Source organism: Protopterus annectens, chromosome 3.part1 (genome assembly GCF_019279795.1).
Source record: "Protopterus annectens isolate FY-2018-M chromosome 3.part1, PAN1.0, whole genome shotgun sequence".
Classification (NCBI taxonomy): Eukaryota; Metazoa; Chordata; order Ceratodontiformes; family Protopteridae; genus Protopterus; species Protopterus annectens.
Window position 1 is genome coordinate 1395160077 of NC_056732.1, and position 17506 is coordinate 1395177582.

At 37.4% G+C, this 17506-nt stretch overlaps 1 protein-coding gene across 8 annotated transcripts in view; it reads left to right on the plus strand.

Moving 5' to 3' along the window:
* Window positions 1-17506, plus strand: part of RAB3IL1 (RAB3A interacting protein like 1) — a 606739-nt gene that overhangs the window by 327049 nt on the left and 262184 nt on the right. For 7 of the 8 annotated variants that reach the window (XM_044067439.1, XM_044067437.1, XM_044067441.1 and 4 more), the window contains one exon: window positions 939-1034. In XM_044067439.1, coding sequence (XP_043923374.1) covers window positions 939-1034 — 96 coding nt within the window. Of the gene's footprint in view, window positions 1-820; window positions 842-938; window positions 1035-17506 lie in introns of those variants that run through there. The other variant, XM_044067444.1, reaches the window with a different exon arrangement.

The window sequence follows — 17506 nt, forward strand, 5'->3', positions numbered from 1 at the left end:
TTTAGGACAATTTCTGAAGTTTTCATTAATAGTTGCATAAAACAATTATTTTGCATCTGATGCACCTACATGTTATATTAAATAAAATAAACAATTAAAATGCTACAAGAATAAACTACTTTGACAAAAAGTGAAGTTCTTTCCTGTGCACTGTTTGTGGGTATATTTTGTCCTGTAAAGTCTGACTTTTCTCTAAAAAAAAAAAAAAAAAAAAAAGTTCCTCTTTGAGCATATGAAAAGGTGGCAACCCCGTCTGTGAGAAAAATTTTACTGCAGAACATGCCATTACTTGCAAACTTTCCACCAGGGGAGAACATAACAGAATGTATTATAGCTAGTTCAGCTGACATCAGTGGCCTTTCCTGTTACTCTAAAACCATTTTGTTTTCAAATAAAACACATCTCATGTAATAAGATACAAGTAAATTAATGTAAACAAATAAAATAAATGTTTCATATCCTGTCCTGCCACATTAGAAAATGCAATAAAGCTAGGAGATGAAAAGAAATTATACTTTCTGCACTTTTTGTTTTACAACCATATTATCACATGGTGCTCTTCAGCATTGAAGGTGGGGATTGTTCAAGAGATCCCAACTGAAGTTTGAAATATGAATACATTAACAGCCCAAAACCTCTGAAAATGTACTGTTCTGACAGAGGGTGGTCATATCAGCTGCAGTTCTCCTTTTCTGTTTGTCTCTCCTGCTCTTGTATTGTGAGTTAACAAATTATTAAGTAACAGAAATAACAGACCTCTGCAGTGCTAAAAGTTTAGTTACTGGTTTCCATGGTGAGAAGGACTGAAGAAGAGAGTAGAGCGATTAAAAACTGAAACTGTGTATGTGTGGGGGTACTAATGTTTACCTTACTGAAATAAAGGCAAATTTTATTTCTCATTTATATCTGCATTAAATACACTTTTTGTCTGGTTCTAGGAGCTACAGTTGAAAGATGAGGAATGTGAGCGACTTTCGAAAGTTAGAGATCAGCTTGAACGGGAGTTGGAAGAACTGACTGCAAGCCTTTTTGAGGTAAACTTCATTATTTTCTTAAATGTCAGTATTTCTCGTGGTGCAGCTTTAAAGTTGGGATGCAAGGCACTTTAGAAAAATTCTAGACTGAATTTTAGAATCCAAGCATTTTCTAGTTTCACTTACTGTTAATTATTTATCTTTATATTTTAATCATACGGGACCGGGATGGAAGGAAATTATAAATAAACACATGGACGACGTAGTGGTGCAGCGGTTAGTATTGCTGCCTCACAGCAACTGGTTCTCTGGTTTGATTCCATTCTAAGGTGCCTTCAGTCCAGTGTCTGCATGTCCACCTCGTGTTCACATGGGTTTTCTCAGGGTGCTCCTGTTTCCTCCCACATTCCAAAGATGTGTCTGGAATGTTTCTTCCCTGGCCTCAACTGAAAATGGGCTCTGTCCCAGTCGGACTTTCCCCCGTAAACAAATAATAAGTAAATAAATAAAAAAAAACTAAAACAAACAAGTGATCTAACTTGAAGAATGCATAAACCCTTTCAAAGAAAGCTAAGTTTTTGTTTTGGAAAAACTTAGTTCCTTAATAACCAAGGACTATAGCTTTATCAGATGACTACAAATTATAGTTTACTATGTTCACCCTCTGTACAGCATATCCTTTATGCCCTATGAGTTGCTTACTGTGTATATTATGTATATGTATGACTTTCTCTGCATACAGTCTGTGTGATTTACTTACGTGGGTGCATGGTTTGCTGTATACCTTCTATAGGTTAATAGGTGTATGCTAGACTAACAACCACTAGGGCTCTTATTAGCTATGAACCCAAATGTGACCCACAAATTTGAATTTTAGAGGGTGATTTACTGAATACCTCTGTCCATTAGAGACATAGGTGCCAGACCAGAGGTGAGTTTCTGATTACCCATCCACTGGTCCAAGTTGCAATTAAATAGAGATAGGGAGGAACTGTGCTTCACACAGATGAAGAGTCTGTTCCAGAAAATGAGAATTCTCTGAGAAGCATATCTGTCTCTTCAGCATGTCCTATTCATGTGTCAAGCAAAATTTAGGTATTTTAATCTTATAGTTTTGATGCTGTTTGTTTTATGGATGTGCAAAAGGTTCATCAAAACATAGTCCAGGGATGCCTCGCTTGCCAGGCAAAGATTACCGCTTAGAAGTCTGTATGATACTGAGTAAAGAGAGAGGGCTTTGAGGTGATCAGCTTAGGAAATTATGTTTACTCCCTGTAATTTTTTGTGAACACTCCATTTGCTGCATATGCCTGGTCAGCTACATACCGAAGGGGGCATTATATTCTATGATGGATGTGATGAGGGCCGAGTACAGTGGCATGGTGCCCTTGCTTATAAATTGAGCAACATAAAAGGATTTTCTTACTACCATGACACATTTTAATCCAAGGCTAGGCTGCTATCCACATGAGATCCCTGACTAGTGAATCAACTTTTAGGGGTGTTTTATTGATGACATAGTTGCCTTGGGTAGCCGACTTCCCAAAAAGTACTACAATGCATTTCTTTTTTACTGAGTTTTAAGCCATGGCTTTGGCACCAAGAGTTTGTCTGTGTTAGACCTTCCTGAAGAGTGTTCTTGTGTTGAGGGAATTCACTAACTGCTCCCTGTTTGCAAACATCTGCAAACTTGGTTAGCCAGAGGCCTTTAACATTGGCTTTGACACCCGAGAAGTAGCTACGAAAGAGGAGAGTGTGCCTAGCACAGAGCCCTGAGGAACTCCACTGGTGATTGGCATCTTTGTGGAGATGGCCTCGCTGATTCTAGCCTCCTAGGTCCTATCAATGAGCCAGCTAGCTATCCAGTGTCATAAAAGGGTTTATACTAGTTTCATAAGTTTTTTGGCAATGCCCAAGTGGGGTATTGTATCAAATGCCTTCGTCAGATCTAGATAGGTAGTATGCACTATTTCCCCTCGTCCATTGCCTTAGTGACCTTTTTAGTAAGTATGACCTTCCTTTGACAAAGTCAGACTGAGATGGATCAAGTGCCTGGAGGTTTCCTATACCCTCGATGATAATTTCCATGATAATGCTTTCCATGGGTTTGCAAATAAGACTGGTCAGACTAATGAGTCATTACGTTCCAGGATCTTTTGACGGGCCCCTTTATGAAGAAGGATGAATGTTGTAGTCCTCTGTTCATGTGACACAAAGCTTGTTTAAGACTATAGTTAAATAATGACTCCAGCAGTCCTCATAAGTCATATTTTAGATTGTTCAGTGGCATCTTGGGTGTTATTAGGGCCTAATGAGGCAGTGTTCTTGGCTTTAGTAAGGACAGCCAGCACATGCTCCCTAGTTCTAGATAGAATGGTTATGTTTGAGGGTATTTTTTGGGTGAGGATTGGGGGTGAGAAGGGAGTAAAGCTGGAACTGAATTTGTCCACTAACAGCTTTGCTGTATTGCCAGACTCTGTGAATGTGGCATCATTAACCACCAGTTCAGGACATGGCCGTGTGCTGCCCTTGAGGTTTCTGAAATACCTGAAGAAGGCCTTATGGTTATCTTTCACTCGTGAGGCTGTCTTTCCTTGATCTGATTAGCCCTCTTAGTTGCCTATTTAGTTTGATGAGAGAGTTTTTATCTTTATGTACCATTCATGATTTTTGCCATAATTGTTTTCCCTTTTATTGTAAATACTGTTTAATTTTGGATGCCACTAGGTCAATTTGTTTTTGGGGCTAGTCCTGGGATTAGTTCTAATAGATACAACAGCCTATATGGAGCTGATTGTACAGAGTTCCTGAAAGAAATTCAGCTGTGTTCTCAGGTCTGTTACTCAGACTAACTGGTTGGCTACAGAGTGGTTTCATAAAAGGTAGACTGAGTGCAAGGAACGTGACTCCTTCCCACTCTATACAGAGACGTATTTCTAGACTTTGAAAAAGCTTCTGATTCTGTTAGATGGGATTACATCTGGGCAATTGACAAATGATCACTTAATAAATAGTATTTTGCCTGTTACTGATTTTAACGGGATTACAGAGTTGATTTTGATTTTGAAGGAGACAGCTTTATGGTTTGACCTAACCAGGAAGGATGAGACATTTTCTTTTGGGGGGGATACAGCATTCTCCCATTTTTGTGTGCACGTCATCCAGTATGATGGGGCCTGTAGTAGGTTTATAAAGTATTTGGTCAAGGGTGTTTGTACTTATGAAGTCCAGGAATCTCTGTGCCTGTAGATTTGAGGCCATGTAGGATTCTAAGTCTATAGAAGGATAGTTAGTCTCCCATGAGTGGGAAGTTAGGCTGTATGTTAAGTGCCTCCAGTTGGTGCAAGTATGCATTCTGAGCATCTCAATACATAGAGTGTGACCTATTGCTAGCTAGGATATAGAACTGGATTTTGCTGTGAAGATCTGCATGTGAAGGAACTTCAGTATGTCATCCTGTATGAACATCTAGAATTATGCTTGTTATTGATGTGTATTGAGACCCTTTCACTTTTAGCCCTTCTCTGCGCAGTTACTGGTCTAAAAGTCTGGAAGGCAGTGAAACCTTGCACTGCCAGAGCACTCTTTGCCTCTTTAAACCATGTCTCAATAACTGCACAGATGCTTATATTCTTAAGTGTGAGAAGGGCTTGAAGGGAGTGTAGTTTTTAATTTAGGCTTTTAGCATTGAGCAGTAACACTTTGAGGTTTAATTGCGTTGATTTTGCTATGTCAGTAGGTTTGTCAGTTTGGCATTACCTAAAAAGTTAATATGGGGTGGATAAAGTTTTAGACAGTATTCAAAAGTCTAGAAGGGGAAAGGTGCAGACCATCCTTGGTAAAGCAACATGGTCTGTTAACCATGTCCTCACAAGCTTACAAATATTGGATCCCCTTAGAATGATACCGGAAAGATGGTCAGTTGTTGAAATAAATCATTTTTTGCTCCTATGTGTCATCTTCCTCAGTGATGATAATATTCTTATAAATGCTAGGTTCCCACCAATCTGAGACACACAGTCTGAAAGCTTCATAATGTCTCTCTTCAGGTAGTCCAGGGAGGTACATCTCAGGTCACTTACACCTACATGGACTATGATGGAGTACTATTCGTACCAGTGTGGTTTATACTGTACACCATGTGTACTCTTCTGAAAATGCTTATCATAACTTTGATTAACTAGTAGGTTAAGCAGGATCAGTAGTTCTGTTTTATCTTTTTAGCTTGATACTGTTACCCATGCCTATATTCATATTTATTTAAATTATTTGTTAGTTTTCTTAAATATTCAATGAAAATTATCCATTGTATTTGTTATGAAGAAATTACTTTGTTTTCAAGGTCCCTGGACCAGTGACAAATGTTAAGTGGGTGCATGTAATAGTAACTGTTTTAACACATTTAAACAATCACAGCAAGAGACATGTTCTGGGCATGCTTTTAATGCAAGTCCTACTTACCTAAAGTAAAACCGTGGAAATACAGCTATGTCTTTAAATCTTTTGGCAAAGTAAGACACCCATATTTTCCATACTGAATGTTAAAAATACTTCTTATTATGGCTACCAACATCCTTATTAATATGAATAGTCAAAGAATCATAACATTGATGACATCTTTGCTCCATATTTGTTATAAATGGTTATGTTTTTCAATTTTAAGTCAGAACAGCATGCAAAATATGATGTTTAATTTTATACAGAAGGTCCTAATATGTATTTCTCCAGCTGTCTTTGTGTGCATTATTGTAATTGTAATACTTTCAATTTAAATACAACAGAAATCTGGTTAGATAGATAAGCATTTTTTTGTCACGTATCAGAAAGTAAGGTGGTATGCCTGTTAATGTATCTGAATTGACAGGAGACAAGTACACAAGTCATTCATCCTTGGACCATATAGAATCAGATCAGTAAGAATGATTGCTTAGTGGTGTAGTTATCAACATTTATTTTTTTAGCTAGTACTGTAGTAGTAGTAGTATTTATGCAATTTTTGGACATGTCTCTGGTTGCTGTCATGTAGTCTTAGAATGCAGGAAAATCCTGTCTAGGTATCCAGGAAGATTTGTGAACCATTATTACTAAATGCAAATTCATACATTTCTTATTTAGTAAAATATAATAATGTATAATAATGGGGGACAGGCATGTCAGTATGACTGGTGAAAATAGCTACCAGATTCCAAAAGGGCTGTTCTGAGCAAGTCAGCCCTGATTCTAAAAGACTTGCTATCAGTGTAAGTGACTTATTTCGGTGTAAGGCCAGTCTATAAACAGGCTTACACCGGGGGACCAGATTTCAAAACACCTGCTGTCAGTGGTCACTTACACTGAGAGCAAGCCTTTTGGAAATGGCGCCAAAGTTTTTAAATTTATTCCAGTATATTTACTTCTAATCTGCCATAAAACTTGAAAGCATGTATTAAAGTATGAGTTTATCAAGGATATGCCTTGTTTTACTAATTCTGTCTCATTGTATTGAATCAGTAAGTGCAACTCTTGACCAGATTATACTAGTGAACACTGATTTTTCAACTCTGAGTCCATTTGGCAGGATATTAGTAATCAGACCATTTCAACTTCATCTGTACTTATCTTTGATTAAATGTTTAAATAGATGGCTGATAAAACCCAGGAGGCTGTAATATATTTTGTAGTAACTAGTGGGATACTAGAAGGCTCATATGGGAACAGTAGTTTGCTTATGGGTTTGGTTTCAGATCTTTCCCAAGTACTCCATCTGGCATCTTGTCTAAGAAGTTTGTCAGTAACTGTAAAACTAGATCAGTATTCAATACTGATACTTCTGTCTGCAACCAACAGTCCAACTTAAGTTGTGTACATAAGGATGGAAGTTAATATAATCACATTTAGAATCTTAAAAGACAAAGTATTGTAACTTAGTAAACATAACCAACTTTATTTGTATACTGTATAGATCTCCTAAAGAAATTGTTGAAAAACATGCTGTGGAGGTTTCCCGTAATTTAAAGATATTTTAGTAAATGTAATTTCACATGAATATAAATTATGCAAAGGAAGATTCCTTACACACAAATACAACATAAGAAAAGTAGACAGATTCCCCACTGTACTGGCCAGTTTCTGCAAATATAACTCACTGAATTGAGCAAGAAAATACATTTTGATGTATCTTTCATCTAACGTTACTGCCGTATTTAAGTAGTTGCATTCATAGGTTCAGTTTTCAAGATTATAACCTTTTGACTTTGAAGGAGCTTGAGTGCAGTAATCCCTTGTTGATATTTTCTAGTTCACATGTGTAGACCAAGACTGTTTCTGAAGGAAGTTAATGAATGACTTGTTCTGACTGTAAAGGGAACCATAGTCAATAATGAAGAAGGTGTTGTATGATGTATTAGTCATGTGTTTTCATGTTGATTATTTAGTTTAAATATTAGGTGCCCTGCTCTTTGGTTATCTTCCCATTGGTAGGGTCAAGAAATACACTTTAAAGACAGAATTGAATTGGACAATCTTATTAAGCTAGTATTGAATCTTGTACTACCTTACATCTCAGCCTTACCCTATCAGAATTTACTGGTAGGTAAAGCAGTGCCAGTGCAATGTCTTCTAGACAAACCCATCATTCAAGACACTCCATTGGTCCAGAAAGACTTAATGTTTTTCTACATTGTTTTTGTTGAACAAGTAAACCAGGACCTCTGTTCTTTTCTGGAGCTAAATGGCCTAAATACTTTCAATGGAAAAAAAAAAGACCTTTTAAATGGCCATGGTGCATAGTGTTCAACCGTCTCCATCCAGGCAGCACTGGATGTGATCTACAGATCTCCAAGATGACTGTTTCCATATAAAGACTGTCAGGGTATCTAGGAGGTTTCTCTGCTTCATTCATTTTGGATGCTTCTATTTGGACTTACTACATGTCCAACTCCAGGTGTTTATCAAATATAGGCCTGTGGTAGATGCTCATCTCAGGCTGAAGAGATCTCTAATTTGCCTCTGTCTGAATGGCTGTCTCCTTGCTGTTCCATCACAAGATATCCTCATCCAGCATAGTGAATCTGCTTTATTTCTTCTCCTTAAGAGTTGATGTATCTTGTGAAGGTTTCCCTCCTCCCAGTATGAAAGTTTCTTTTTTTTTTTTTTTCAATAATCCGTCTTTTATTATTTTTCAGCTACATAACTACACACTACTATGTATATACAATATGTACATGATTGCTTCCAAAAGTTACACAAACATTGTATATTAACACAAATTATTAAGAAGGAAATACAACATGAAAAAGCCATCAGTCTGTATTATTATTATTACAACCTATATCTAATCTAAGATTGAATCTGTCTTATAAATATATATCCTGAGTAACAGTGGATAAGAACCTCTAGCCTCCTCCCAGTATGAAAGTTTCTGATCAGCAGGTATTCCATGAACACTGCTTACTAGGGCTTTTTTGCCAGGATAGATCTGTGCTTCTCCAGTGAGCAATCTCTCTTAGAAAGCACTCCTCATTGATATTAACATAGACTTGCCAAAATGCTCTGCGTATATTGACCATATTGATTTTCATGGTCCTGCATACTCTCAAGTCTTCCATTAGATTCTCTGGATGCAGTGTTCTTGGCATTCTGATTTTTTTGCCCTTTTTAGTTCTCTAGGAAATACTATTCACATCTAATTTGGTGGCTGGATCCTTCAAACCTCATGATATGGAACATATATCACTAGCGAGGTAGATGACTAAAGGCATTACAGACAGTGATACTAACAGATTAGTAGGCTAATAACACTTTCTAACTTGTTCACTCTTGTTTTTATTTATCTGTGATACAGAACCACTTCTAGCTTCAGTCCCATCAATCTACTGTCATCACTGATGTATCTATCATGCAGATGAGGAATGTTGTTGTTGGGTAGACAATCCAAGGGGCATATTATTGTTTTGGAGATGAGCAGTGTTTGCTTCTTATGGGTTTCTGAGATTGTGCCCAAGACAGTCATGTTTGATTATTAGATGGAATCTCAGCAGAGAAGTATTATCTAATAGTATACATTGTACCACAAGGCCATGAGGGTGTGACAGTAGGTGAGACATTGCTTCTTGGTGATATTGCATATTCTATGGGAGGAAAAGTCATGTGAAAACAGATTGAGTACTGTCCTCGTATGACCCATGTGTGTTCAGTCAGTTCAAAGCCAAGAGAGTCTTTCTCCTTTGTGGTTCCCTTTTGGTTGACCTCTTTGCCTCTCCAACCAACACCACTGAATGTTCTAGCTTCTTTTTCTGATTCCACCTTTAGAACGTCAGGTGAAGGGAATATAGCCTTCTGATGGCAAATGACCTCCTTTACACGTTGCCATTTTCTTTGATACTAAATTTCATTCAAAAGGCCAGACTGTAGAAAACCAACCTGATTCTCATCACTGCTTTTTGACATTGACAGACGTCATTATCTTTACTTCATGCCCATCTTCTCCACAAACTTCTAAGCCTTTAGCCTTCCTAGACACCATTGTCTCACTCTTCTTCCAAGTCTTACCCTCTGTTATCCACACTAGCAACTTGGCTCCTGCAGTTCAGATGATGACCAAGTTCCCAGATTTTTAAATAGAATGGTCTCTCATTACCTTTGTCCATCTTCACAGAAAACCTGCTGTAACAAGTGGACTTATTTTTCCATTTGGGCAGCCCACAAGGATGTCCCTGCTCTAGTTGGTCCTTAATTATCTAACAGAAAACGTTGACTCTATTCACAGTTATTGTTCTGTAAAGGTTCTTTCTGTGAGCATCTCCAACTTCCAGTCCAATCAGGATTAAGTTCCTGTAGCACATTTGAAGGTTTGTAAATCTTTCTAGTGTGGTACTTTTTAGGGCAGGCCCTCTATCAAAGGACTTGTTACTTCCTTAGATATTTGCTTGTTACTTTGTTACGATATTTACTTTATGTTGAGAAACTTACTCTTCCACTCTTCAGACTTGCAGCCTCCTCTGACTTGAGGTTCTTGTTTTGGAAATTTCCCTTTCTGGTGGTACTTATGCCTGCTATGTGAATTTATGAATTCGGGCATATTGTGTCAAACCTGCATGACTCTGTTTTTACAAGGAAAGGGTGGCACTTAGGACTGACTCATAATTTTACCCAAGGCTGCCGAAGAATCTAATTTAAATTTATTTATCAGTTTGCCTCTGGTTTTCTTACAGTATTTGTAACAAAGAAATATATTGCCTGTACTTCATGAATAATCCTTAACTGAGGATTTATACAAGTAGAACCTGGATAACCCAAAGGGAAGCTTTGGATCCTTTGCAAAACTTAGACTGAGAAAGAAAGTTGCCAAGAACAACCTTTGCCTTGCAAATTCTATTATAATTTGCTATGAGAAACATGAGAAAAAAAAACTAATCACAAATAGAAACACTTTAAAACAAAAAAATCAAGATAGGTGCCAAGGATTTTCACCACAAATCAAAATTTTATCGAGATAAGTGCTTTTGTGCACTTAGTTACAGGAACTTCATCAGATACCCATTAAAAAGGCCTTATGTTGTTTGTCTTTTTGGCTTTTCCCGGTTAGGGGTCGCCACAGCGGAACTATGGTCCGCTAATTATTGGCAGTCAATGTTTATGGTGCCGAGTTGCCAGCCTGACGCCCAACCTTCAGTGAAGGCACGCCCATTCACACATGTCTTTCAGAGGCCAATCGACCACAGGGAGGACATGCAGACTCCACACAGAAGGCACTCCAGCCGAGAATCCAACAGGAGAACCTCTTGCTGTGAGGTAGTACCTCTTGGAATTCATTCTGCTAGAGCAATGTTGACCCTTCTGTCCTTTATTCCATAATATGGCCTTAGATATTATCTGCATGACAGTAACTTGATCTTACCTGAACACATTCATAAGGTACTACAAGGTGGACAAAGTTTCCATGTTCAAAACATCTTCCAGGGAGCTAGCTATGAACCTATGTCATTAGAAATATTTTCCTATGATGGTAGTCAGAGAGAAGCATTAGAAAATGACTATTCCTAAATGGTTACCAAAGAAAAATGTAGTAAATTAGTCAAACAGAATTAGTAACAGAAATGAAAAAAAAACAGTAACTGTTAATAAAATGGCTACAATTTTGAAAAAAAAACAGTAACTGTTAATAAAATGACTACAATTTTAAAAGTAACTTTAAGTTTATTTGTGAAGTGAATGAACACTCATACATTTCTCCTCTTGCTCTTGTTCTTTATAAGAAGAAATCTGTACTTTAGTAATTATATTATGTGATTCTTCACTAAATCAGCCATTGTGAAAACACTGGACTTTTCCCTAGGTGTCTGCTGATTACCTTGACTAGCAGTAATGCCTTATTTACTATATCAAGACATTAAGTCACGTGTGCTATAGTTCTTTGTACACATGTAGCAGCCTCCCATCAGGGAATTTCACATATCCTGTTATGCTCTGTGATGCACTGCACCTGTCCTACCTGTTTTTTTTCCTTAATTTAGTTCACAAACTGGGAAAAAGGAGACAACCTTGCAAACCTAAACCAAATAATCAAACCAACACAAGATGCAAACTATGACCTCAACACAAAGATTTGTAAAGAAAAACAACAAATGCATGAATAGCATAAAATCTGCAGAGTTTCTTATAAAGTTGAGCACAGCACTTTTGTCCACCTTACTGTCGTGGACTTCATTAGAAAAATAGGGGTCATGTAGCCATTTTCCTAGTACTAAGAATTCAGTCTTTTTCCGTTTGAGTTGAATGCTTTGCATTAGAGTGTTGTAATGCTGTTCCTCCTGCATGTCGGATTATAGTGTTATCTCCACAGTGGCTCAGGTATGAACTGCCCTAAATGCAGAAGGCCAGAGACAGATTATTTGGATATTCCTTTGTCACTCACGGTTTTATTCATTTATTTATTTTTATCTCAATAAGCCTTTTAAATCTCACACAGATTTGTTATTCGTATCTGCTCTGTCTTGATATCATAACACCCTGTGTCACTGCAATTTTGAATCTCATTATGATATTCTTAAATAACAAACACTTTTCCACCTCTTGGTTTACTATTTTATTATTCTTTTTTCACAGCACATGTAACTTCCACTAGTGAGCTGTTAAGCTCTTAAACATTTAAAAAAGGACAATGTTAGACAATGGGGTCTTAGTAAACGAAGTTAACTAGAAGGTAAAAATATGCCCTTTGGGTACCCTATAAGGTTAGTACTCTTTTATCAGTTTATTCTCTTTTCAATAAAAAAAGGCATTTTAAGATTGTAAGTTCTATTCTTTCCTAGACACAGTATTCCCAAACCTAACAGCCCTTGCATTTTGTTTCTGGAGTGCCAGCTTCTCTTTACATATTTTGAACCCACCAGCTTTGTTTAAACTTGTCTGGTTATTGATCCTACTGTCTTCACTTTTGTTCAACTTTATCATTCCTTCCTTCTGCCATTCCTCTACACAATGTGGCCAAGATATTTCAACCTTACTTTTTGTACAGCTTTCAACATCTTTCCCATGATAATGCATGCCCTCCTGGCGTCTTGTGTGGTGATCTGCCTCTTACCCCTTCTAATGCACCACTTATTTTTCCTGTGCCAAGATACCACCTGAGGTAGGCTATCCTCTCCCCTACTGTTCAGACTGTGTGCCATATTTCCTGGACCGGCAATCACATTTGCTACACACACACACACACACACACACACACACACACACACACACACACACACACACACACACACACACACACACACACACACACACACACACACACACACACACACACACACACACACACACACACACACACAGACACACACACACACACACACACACACACACACACACACACACACACACACACACACACACACACACACACACACACACACACACACACACACACACACACACACACACACACACACACACATACACACACATACACACACACACACACACACACACACACACACACACACACACACACACACACACACACACACACACACACACACACACACAGACACAGACACACACACAGACACACACACACACACACACACACACACACACACACACACACACACACAGACACACACACACACACACACACACACACACACACACACACACACACACACACAGACACACAGACACACACACACACACACACACACACACAGACACACACACACACACACACACACACACACACACACACACACACACACACACACACACACACACACACACACAGACACACAGACACACACACACACACACACACACACACTTCTATACTGCACTTTTCCTTTTGCTAAGGGAAGAAGTATTGAATGCATGCTGCCATCAGGTGAACATGTATTCTCTACCCTAAGGAGGCCTTTAAGTATAATACATTGTGGTCAGGGTCCTCAACAAAGCCCTTCACCATTTTTGAGCAATGGTCATTCATATATTATCGTTAACATTAAGGATGGACACTGGATGTACCTTGCAGGAATACTGTCTTCCTTATCTGGAGAAGCTGCTAGATCATATAAAATATTGCATGATAACTATAAGATTTAATCAGAGGAGGTTAGAAAGGATTGCAAAGAGAGACTGGATAAGCTGTTCACACAGAAACAATAGGAGGATATATGTGTGTGCCCCAAATATGCAACAAAATCTAGAAGATTTAGGATTTTTTCTTGGAAATGTTTACAAAGATATTTCTATATCCCAAGCAGACTCCAGAAAAAATTTCCTCAGGTAGACAGCAAATGTTGGAGGTGTGACAGGGAAGAAAGAGGTACTTGGTAACATATTTTTCTGGGAGTGCGGTGGGTTGGTGAACTTTAAGTATTCCCTGCAGGATGCACTGTCGGAGTTGCTGAGTGGGCAGATTGGTGTGATCAGGGAAATTATTTTTCTGATCTATGATACAGAATCGGAAGTGCCTAGACATGATAAGGCCTTGCTGTGTCTAATTATGGTGACTGCCAAAAAAGCAATTATTAGAAAATGGAAATCAAAGTCTAAACCAGTTATATTAGTGGTAGTGAATATAGTAACAGAGATAAAAACAACTGGAATTGGGATCTTTAGAAAAGGGTAGGAGCAAACTACACAGGAAAAAAATGTGAATTGTGGGAACAATAAAAACAGGGGAGAAATGAGGTTTAAAAGTAGGCAGGATATAAATGAGCTGTATAATGTTTGACTGAAAATAATTGGGTAGATTATCAGTGATGTATAATGTTTGCAACTGGGAGTGTGTCAGTATGATTTGTGATGTAAAACCAAGAACTGGTAGGCAAGCAAAGGTCGAGCCAAATCACACAAACAACAAACTGAAAATAATAAAACTGTTCAAACCACCACAGCAGATGATGAAAGATGAAGTCAGTAAGAGTCTGTGCTAATATACTAAGAACAGAAATGTAATGTCAGAGACAAAAAAAAAAGGTGAGTGCTTTCGCGGTTAATACAAGCCGCTTCATCAGACCATAAAAACAGTGAAATACAAACCATTAGAATACCTAGAATACCTAATTAAACAACCAATCAAACTGCAGCAAAGGAATCACATGTTTACATTCATTCATAACACTAACTTCATTTATAAAATAGGCATCCAATCATATTCAGTGCTTTAAACCACGTGCTTTCAGGATCGGCGTAATGAAAACATTCTCTTTCAAGCCAGGAGGGTTATCGGCTTGAAAGCAAATGTTTTTTAGGAAACCATGTAAGCAGAACAATGTCTTGCATAAAGCAAGTATGTATCCAAGGCACATTCCTAGAAATCTGATAAAGGGACAACTTCTAAGGACCATGCGGCTTTGTAATGATGACTGCATGGCAATGGAAGCAGGGGATGCACTTTCTAAGGATTTTGTGTGCTGTGGCTACTCTAAGTCTGAAGTGACATCTTCTGCTGATCTCTGGCCATTAAGCAGGACTGTTTCTAGACCTTTTTTGCAGAAATTAATAATGGAATCATTTTGAATAATGTATCTCATCTTTCTCCGCCAAAAGTCACTTTTACTTACTCTAGCAATATTAGGACTGTTTACGATGGTGTTGGAAAGAATTGGCCGGTGCTACTAGCTGATGACACTTTGAGGAAACTAGTTAGTCCATGCCATAACTTTACTTTTCAGAATTATCTATCTCTCAAGAGACAATTATGTTATAGATATCATATACCAGATAATAATCATTTACTATCTGTTAGAAAGGGACCTTTTCCTTGCAGGTCATGCACAGCATGTGATTGTATTTGCACTAATATTTTTAAACTTTCTTTTTATTTTTATGCTGATTGCTGAACAAAAAATATTGTTTATTATGCTCAATGTTCTACTTATGATGGATTTTACATAGGCAAAACGAATTGTGCCTTTAAAGATAGAATTGTAGAGCATTTAAGTGACATCCATAATAATAAGTTAACAAATGCTCTAGCGAAACATGTAAATACTTTAGGTTCAGCTCATATTTTTACATTTTTTGTTCTTGAAGTAGTTACAGTGAATATGAGAAGTGATTTAAGAACAATCTGAACTTAGATGGATCATTTGCTTTCAAGTCGATAAGCCTCCTGGCTTGAATGAGAATGTTTCCATTAAGCCGATCCTGAAAGCATGTGGTTTAAGGCACTGAATATGATTGGATGCCTATTTCATGAATGGAGTTAGTGTTATGAATGAATGTAAACATGTGATTGCTTTGCTGTAGTTTGATTGGTTGTTTACAGTTAGGATTGTGTCTGTCTGGTTAATTTTCATTTTTATAAATGTATTATTGCTTATTAGGGTTGCCACCTTTTCAAATGCCCAAAGTGGGGCATTTTTTGTAGAAAGGTCAGATTTTGCAGGGCAAAACATATCCGTGGCAAGTACAAATGAAAGAACTTCACTTATTTGCCAAAATAAAAACTTATTCTTGCAGCATTTGAGTTGCTTATTCTGTTTCTTATAACAATTAGCTGTTTCAGATACAAAATAACTGTTTTATGCAACTATTAAAGAAAAATATAGGAAATAATTTTGCCCTAAAATCTCAGGGCATTTGCCATTTTTTCAATTTTTTTGCAGGACACAACTGCCCAAATTGGGACTGTCCCTCTCAAAGTGGGACAGGTGGTAACCCTATTGCTTATGTCAAGATGTTTCTTGTTTAAAAAAAGGGCAGGAAATGAATAATTTATGAAATGTTGCTTAAGTTATGTGATATATAGCAATATATGTGAAGTTTAGTCTTTAATAATGTTAATTTAATACAATTTGATTGCTTTTGTATAAATGTAAATTTGCCTATGTTACAAGTGATGACTCAATAAAGGTGTTTTAAAAACAAAAGTAAAAATCATAGTATTTTTTCCCATAAGTTAAGGGGAATGTGACCGTAAACAAAACTAGGAATCTGTCTAGTTCAACCTCACCAACACGAGTGTTGAAAAAAAAAAAAAAATTAGTGGCCTTAAAACTTCCTTGATGAGCTCAGTCACAATTATTTCCAAAAATTATAGTTAAGTCTTTTTATATATATTTTATGCTTTTCCTAATACCTGATTTTGAAATGTGGGTTGCAAATAGGTAGTGTTTTTGTTAACTAGATTTACTTTGATCTAATCAGTAGTAGTATGTGGGGGTGAATACTTGTTCTAAAATGTACAGCCCTGTTTAAACTATTTGCCTTGAATAGGCTGGTTTAAAATTAAACAATATGTACACTTTCCTCATAGATCAATATTACGTACCTATAAGGCAGGATAAGAGAAACAAAAAAATGGACTCAACTTATCTTTGTTTAAGATTTTTCAAGTAGTGTCTGCTATTGCTGCTGTTTGGATACAACCACTGAATTCCATTTTCTTTGCACATTCAGAGCAAAATTAGCTGTAATTTTTTTTTGTCCAAGTGTCTTTCATAGCTACTGCTATAGGAATGCAACCATATGAATGCCCTTGGCCTCCTCCAGAAGATCAGCTAGTATGATTTTGTGTATTCTCTACCGGTTTTTCAGCTTATCCAGATTTTGATGGAGGAAATTGTTTGCATTTATAAGAGATTCGGTTTGGAATTCACCCACAGTGACTCTGCCATCAACATCAGACAAACTTGTCTCCAAGGTTACTATTCCACTTGCCATTTCAGGCAAAGTGGTTATGAGCTCCATCTTCATCTGCTCACCAAATCACTGATCCACCATGATGGCCTTCTTAATCTGCATCATGACTTTGGTTAATGCAGTCACCTAAATGGCATTAATGACGCTGCCTTCATATTCCATAACCAGATATTTCTCAGCAGTACATTTAGAGGACTCTGCAGAGGTCCACACCATGGCATAGCCAATATCTTCAAACATGTATTTATTGTCTTCATATTGTAATCAGGCTATATTGTTTTTAAATAACTATCTGCTCAGTATAAGATGTTACTTCCTGGATATCAAAGCATTTTAGGGATGATATGGGCAACGGTAGCAGAGGTTCAACAGGTAGCATAGCCATCTAACATTTTAGGGATGATATGGGT